Source organism: Octodon degus, unplaced genomic scaffold, assembly GCF_000260255.1.
Source record: "Octodon degus isolate 3935 unplaced genomic scaffold, OctDeg1.0 scaffold00031, whole genome shotgun sequence".
Classification (NCBI taxonomy): domain Eukaryota; kingdom Metazoa; phylum Chordata; class Mammalia; order Rodentia; family Octodontidae; genus Octodon; species Octodon degus.
Window position 1 is genome coordinate 17,820,479 of NW_004524607.1, and position 7,286 is coordinate 17,827,764.

The window sequence follows — 7,286 nt, forward strand, 5'->3', positions numbered from 1 at the left end:
AGAGTTGAACCCTTTGTGTCACTCTGGCAAGATGTTCTGCTCCTGAATCAGCTGGGTGGGTCTTGCCTCTAGTCTCTTTGCAGGGAGTTCTGCTGAAGAGTTCCGTGCTGGGCATGCAGTCTGGGTCGAATGAGGATCCCCGGCCCCGGGTTGTCTCACTCACTCACCAGGCCTGTGCTCTGGGTCTATTCAGGATCCCGTGGCCCTCAGTTGTCTCACTCACTCACTGGGCCTGCGCTCTGGGTCTGTTCTACATTTACTTTCTTATGTCAGTTTCTTCCTTTCATCTGTCTGTTCCTAACAAACTCTAGTCTGTTTTCTGTTCCAACAATGTTGCCTTTTCTAGTGTCCTATAAATGTCATATATATAGTATATGTTATGAATATAATTTGTTGATACTGGCATCTTTCACTTAGTAATGCTGAGATTCATCATTGTTATTTTATCAAGATGACATTTTTATTGCTGGCTTATTCTCTTAGTCTGCTGAGCTGACTTAATAAAATATCATTAATTAGGTGGTTTAAACAACACAGATTTATTTTTTCCTGGAAATGGTAAAAGCTAGGTAAGGTTCCAGCAAGGGTTCGATTTCTAGTGAGCACTCTCATTTTCACGTGCCCAAGGTGGCCTTTTTGCTTTCTTTCTTTCTTGCTTTTTTTTTTTTTTTTTGCAGAACTGAGGATTGAACTCAGGCCCTTGCACTTGTCAGGGAAGTGCTTTTTCTGCTGAGCCATCTCCCCGGCCCTTTACCTTCTTGCTTTCTGTAGTGAAGAGATGGCTTTTTGGGGGATTATATCCTCACATTACGATATCATTTAACTTCACCTCCTAGAGACCCTAATTCCATATCTGTCATATTGGTGGTTATGATGTGAATAATATGAATCTGATGGTGGTGGGGATGACACTGTTTAGTCCATGGCAATAGTGTTCTATTTTCTGGCTGTATCATGAAGGAATTAGCCATTTACTGATGGATGTATGTTTGGGTTGTTAAAAAAATGGCTTTATTGTAGTATAATTTACATGTCACGAAATGGAGCCAATTTTTAGCTTATTCGCTGATCTGTATGACTTACCACTGTACAATATTAAAACAATTTTATCAGCCCCAAAAGAAACTCTGTACATATTAGGAGTCACTGTTAGTTTTCTCCAGCCTCCAGTCTTGGCAGTGCTTACGTATTTCTTTTGTCTTGATAGTTTGCCTGTTTTATTTTTAGCTATTAAGATGAAACTCTACAAGTAAGCATTTGCATGTAAATTTTTCATGTGAACATGATTTGGTATGTTGACTTAATGTTGTTAGAAATTTTATATTGAGGCAAATAGGTGTGGAGGAGATTTAAACTTAAAAATGGCATTACAAGGGCTGGGGAGATGGCTCAGTGGAATAAGTGCTTCCCTGGCAAGTGCAAGGGCCTTAGTTCAATCCCTGGTTCCAGAAAAAAAAACAAAAAACAAAACAATGACATTACAAAATAAAACTGTGAAGGTAGTTTGAGATTTTTTTTTTTTTTGAGGAATCTATAAGAGGCATGTCCACATGCAGCCTGTAGGCTGCTTGCCCTTTTTTTTTTTTTTTTTTTTTTTTTTGTGGAACCAGGGATTGAACTCCAGCCCTTGAGCTTGCCAGACAAGTGTTTATTTTACTGAGCTATCTCCCTGGCCCCACCCTTTTTTGTTATAATACAAAATACATATAAAGGAAGTTTCATTACATACATTAACTATACTACTCTATGTGAGGTCCAAAACAGTTTTTCACTTACTTGCTTCTGCCCATCCAAGTCCAACAGTTAGACACCTTTAAGTGTAGTTATGGTCCTTTTTTACTTAAATAATAAGAACTTGAAGGAAAAAAAATTAGATTTTATCTCCCATTAGTCAAAATTCTGGTATAGTTGGTCCTTCGTTGTTTTTGAGACAGGGTCTTAAATGTGTAGTTCAGGCTGGTCTTGAACTCAACATGTAGCTAGCTGGCCTCAAACATGTGATTCTCCTGCCTCAGCCCTCAAGAACTAGAGGTGTGTGCTACCATTCCCAGCTTGGTGCTTAAAGTATGGAACAGGGCCGGGGAGCTAGCTCAGTGGAATAAGCACTTGCCTGGCAAGCTCAAGGACCTGAGTTCAATCCCCGGTTCCGCAAAATAAATAAATAAATAAATAAAGTTAAAGTATGGAATACGTTAAGTTTTTATCTGTTTTATAGCAGTGGAATTATAATTCATTATTTTTTATAAGAATTTTTACCTCGGGGGTTGGCAAGATAGCTCAGTGGACTAAAGCGCCTGCTTAGGCGAGCTTAGGCAAGCACAGGGGCCTTGGTTTGATCCCTGGCTGATCCCCCAGGCTGAGCCAGCCAGTGCCTGGGCCTAGTGGCACATGCCAGTTATCCTAGCGCTAGGAAGGCTGAAAACAGGAGAATCACTATGAGTCTGAGCTGTGTAGTGAGATCCTGTAAACAACCAAATACATTTAAAAAAAAGAAAGAAAAGAAAAAAATATTTACCTGGGGAAAAGTAAAAGCATATTCTAAATTGTTGAATGTAAAAAGTACCAACCTTAAAGTGGTGACTCCTACCTGTAATGCCAGTACTAGGGAGGCTGAGGCAGGAGGGTCACTGTGAGGTCAAGGCCAGCCTGATAGTGAGACCTTGTTTGGGGGAAAAAAAAATCAATAAATTAAAAACTTTTTTTGTTCATTTTTTTTTCTTTTTAGTGGAACTGGGGATTGTACTCAAGCTTGCCAGGGAAGTGCTTATTCCACTGAGCCATCTCCCTGGCCCTAAAAACTACTTTTGAAAGCTGTTGTAAATTATTTTCTGTTGTGATGTGTTTATAATTAATGGTAATTTACAGTAAGGAATAGAACATGTTTTACCGGATTGAGATTTTTCTACCACTGGGTGGTTGAGTGAATAAGCTTCATTTCTCTTAAAGGAGTTTTTTTTGGGTGGGGGATGGGGCTCAGGATGCCTTCAGGGGCATGTCTGGTTTGGCTTGAGGATGAAGGGATCAAACCACAGCATCCTGAGTCTTGACTGCTTTGTTTCAGCAGGCACTTAAACACCTGAGCTAATGGGTGGGCCCCCAGTTTGTTGGTAAACTTCTTTCTTGAGATACTTCAAAGGAGACTGTGATTAGAGTTATTCTAAGCTGTTTTTGTAGTATCTGGTGTCATTCATGACTAACATTAATGGGATGTCTCAGTAGAATATTTACATTTAAACCCTCCAATAGGGCGGGGCAAATAGCTCAGTGGATTAAAGTACCTGCAAGCAGGAGCAGGGGCCAGGGTTTTGATCCCCAGGCCTGCCATGCTGGCCCTAACCCGGGGTGATTGAGACTGGGTATGGTGGTGTGCACCTGTAATCCCAGCACTTGGGAGGCTGTAAACAGGAGAATCACTATGAGTCCAATATAGTAGTGAGACCCTGAACACCCTGTAGACCCTTCCCTAAAATGCAAAAAAACCTCAAAACCCTCCAATAAGAAAATAATGTATGTTTATCATTGACACTAGGGAAGGTACAGAAAAAGTACAGGTAGCATCCATAATCCCATTGTGCAAAAGAAGGGCTACTTACGTTGCCATACATCCGCTATGGCAGCAGCTGTGCATGTGCACATAGCAATTAAAACTTCTTGAATATTGTATGTTTAGTAGACCTGTAACCTCATGAAGATGGTTTAGTCAAGCTTAATCTTAACTGAATTTTTAAAAAGCTGATAGAATTTGAGTTTTTCTGCATACCTTTTTGTCAGTGTGACTGTAACTTTATCCTTTTGACAGGAGTTGGTGACCAAGTATTCTCAGCAGATGGTGAAAGGAATGTTACAGTTACTCACAAATTGTCCAGCAGAGACTGCACACCTCAGAAAGGAGCTGCTGATTGCCGCAAAACACATCCTTACCACGGAGCTCAGAAATCGTATGGCAGTCTTGTCTTTGAATGCTTGTATGACCCTGTATCCATCTTCGGGGTGGGCCTCGGTGGACTTCCTGTGGTTGTGCTGCTGGATTCCATGTGTACCTTCTTTATTACTATCTTGGGTTTATTTTCTCTGCCTCTCTACCCATCTCCTTTTTTTTTTTTTTGGCGGAACCGGGGATTGAACTCAGATGCTTGCGTTTGCAAGTCAAGCGCTTATCCTACTGAGCCATCTCCCTGGCCCTCCCATCTCCTTTTGATTGCCTGTTTCCTCTTACCTCCCTCTTCTAGCCTGCCTTCAGGGTTCTCCTTTTATCTTTTTTTTTTTTTTTTTTTTTTTTTGTGTGTGTGTGTGTGTTTTGTTCCTTGAATGCCTTCAGGGCACTTTTGCATGGCTGGAGTGTTGTGGGGATCGAACTACAGCAAACTGAGGCTGCCAGCATTGTGGAAGCAGCCACTTAAAGAACTGAGCTAGGGCTGGGCCCCCTCCTTTTATCTTTTGAAAAAAAAAAATCTCATAATTAATGTGATAATTTGTTTAGGATGATTTATATTCTGAATAGCATTGGGTACTTTCCTGCCTTTTGACTGTTAAGTTTTTTGAAATTGCAAATAGCTATTTACTATATATCTGATACCTATCAGTGTTTAAATTTTTTTTTAAATTTGTGTATGTGTGTGTGTGTGTCTGTGGCCAGCTCAGCCCACCAGGGGGCGGGGCTGGCTGGCATGTGGTGCTGGGGGATTGAACCGCGGTCCCTGTGCTTTGCTAAGCTTGTTCTAAGTAGGTGCTTTAGACCACTGAGCCAACTCACCAGCCCCCTATCAGTGTTTAAATGGTGAGCAAAATCCAGTGTTTCACCCTTTGTGCCATGAGAATTTTGGATTGATACTGTTCATATGCACAAGGCTGGTCTTGGTTTTTGCTAAGCTGGTAATTGTATTTTTTCTGCCAATAATATAGGTTGATAATGTAAAATTTAAATATTTTTGTGACTGAAATGTGAAATTGAAGTAAAATAGTCATTTTCCCCAGTAAGTTTTCATATTAAATGTTTGCCATTAGTGTAAATTAGAGGGCACACAAAATTGAGAGTTGACTTTGTTATGTAGTTTTGGGGGATAGGGAGATAGCTCAGTGGAATTAGTGCTTGCTTGGCAAGCGTAAGGTCCTGAGTTCAATTCCTGGTACCATCAAAAAAAAAAAAAAAAAAAAAGAAAAAAAAAGAAAAAAGAAAAAGGGACACTTATCTTTAAGGAAATCTTTGTTACATAGTTTTTAAATATGAAGGACATAGTGTGTTTACCTAGGAGTTAATAGAGAAAAGCAGAAGTATTTTCATGCTATTGAAATACAAATTACAGTGCCTAATACATGTAGATATAGCAAAAAAGAACACACTTTTTTTAGAGAAGGGACTGGGGATGTAGTTTGACAGGCATAAAGCTCTGAGTTCAATCACAAGCATGTACACAGACTAAACATTCTTAGACCTCCCTTTTTTGAAATTTAGCATGTGCATAAAAAATACAGTTCAGAGTTAGAGAACACACATCATTCTAAGCTTCACTCAGAATGAGAGCTATAAGAGTGCCTGCATCCATGACCTTTATTCCCTTCCAGAGCTGATTGCCACTGTGACTTGTCTGGTGACCCTCCTTTGCAGTTTATCTGATCTGATCTCTTTCTTTCTTTCTGAGATAGGTTCTCATATAGATCAGGCTGACCTTTGAACTCACTTTTATTTTTTGGCTGGCTCAGGCTGTCTTAAGGGCAGGTCTGGTAAGGCATGTGGAGCTGGGGATTAAGCCACTGGTACCTTGTGCCTGACTGCATTTGCATGAGCAGGTGCTTAAAGAACTGAGCTAACTGGCAGGCCCCCCAGAACTCACTTTTAATCTAGGCTGCCTCCAGTTTTGATCCTACTGGGATTATGCGTGACCACGCCCAGCATTATCTGATTTTCATGTGATCATCTCTGAACAATACCAAAATACAAGAATTTTTAAGAGAAATTCTTTTTTTCTAATACTGGCAATTGAACCCAGGGTCTTATACGCATTACACAAGCACTGTACCACTGACCTCCATTTTCAGCTGTCAGGAGGAATAGATCTATTTAACTGAGATGAGTAAGTTATACCTGGGACCATTGGTGATTTTTTTTGGTCAAAATACATATAAATTTATTATTAAAACCTGACCTTGGGGCTGGAGAGATGGCTCAGTGGTCTAAAGCACCTACTTGGAACAAACTTGGCAAAGCAAAGGGACCGCGGTTTGATCCCCCAGCACCAAATGCCAGCCAGCCCCGCCCCCTGGTGGGCTGAGCTGGACACACACACACACACACACACACACACATAAATAAATGTTTAAAAAAAATAAAAAAAATAAAAAAACCTGACCTTGAAAGATGCAGTCATATAAAAGTGGAATTGAGAGGAGCATTTCACACAGTATTGCATTATCCAAAAGAGAAAGTCAGTGTGATTTTATTATTATCTTTTAATCATTTATTTATTTGGTACAGGGTCTCTACACAGCTCAGACTCTTCAGCCTCTCCAGTGCTGGGATCACAGGCATGAGACACCATGTGGTTTATGACTTCTTTTTAAGATAAAGATCAGAGGCCTGTCTGGCAAGGACAAGGACTCAGGGATTTAGGTTTAATCCCAGTACTGAATGCTGGTACTGGACCTAGAACCCTGGGCATGCTGTGGGTTCCATCGAAACCATATGTGGTGACGCATGCCTATAATCCCAGTGCTGAGGAGGCGGAGGAAGGAGGATCCCTGAGTCCCAGCTGCATAGCAAGACTCTGTGCTAAAAATAGATAGATTTATTTAAAAATTGGGAAAAGATGAAGATCAGAATTATTTCCTAGAATGTAGCAAAAAGGAACTGTTTATTTTATTATATATTTATTTTTATTTTATGTATTTAGTACAGTGTCTCACTACAAAGAGTGGACTCATAGGGATCCTTTCTGTTTTTCAGCCTTCCAAGTGCTGGGATTATAGGTGTGTACCACTACACCCCAGTCTCAATCTCAGTCTCAGCAGCGTGCCCTGGGGGTAGGGTTAGCATGGCAGGCCAGGGGCATCTGCCTAAGCAAGATGCTTTAATCTGCTGAACTATCTGTCCAGCCTTATACATTTATTTTTATATTTTATTCTATTTTAGAGAGTACAGACAAAAACAGAAACAAAGATAGAAATACTGACATGTAACAATACGTATAACAGGGCTGGTGAGATGGCTCAGTGGTCTAAAGCACCTACTTAGAACAAGCTTAGCAAAGCACAGGGACTGCGGTTCAATCTCCCAGCACGACATGCCAGCC

General features: G+C 40.5%; 1 protein-coding gene across 1 annotated transcript in view; it reads left to right on the forward strand.

Annotated features, from left to right (window-relative positions):
* Positions 1 to 7,286, forward strand: part of Trrap (transformation/transcription domain associated protein) — a 161,216-nt gene that overhangs the window by 35,801 nt on the left and 118,129 nt on the right. Inside the window, exon 12 of the mRNA XM_023713378.1 lies at positions 3,800 to 3,938. Within this exon, the coding sequence (XP_023569146.1) occupies positions 3,800 to 3,938 (139 nt within the window). The remainder of the gene's footprint in view (positions 1 to 3,799; positions 3,939 to 7,286) is intronic.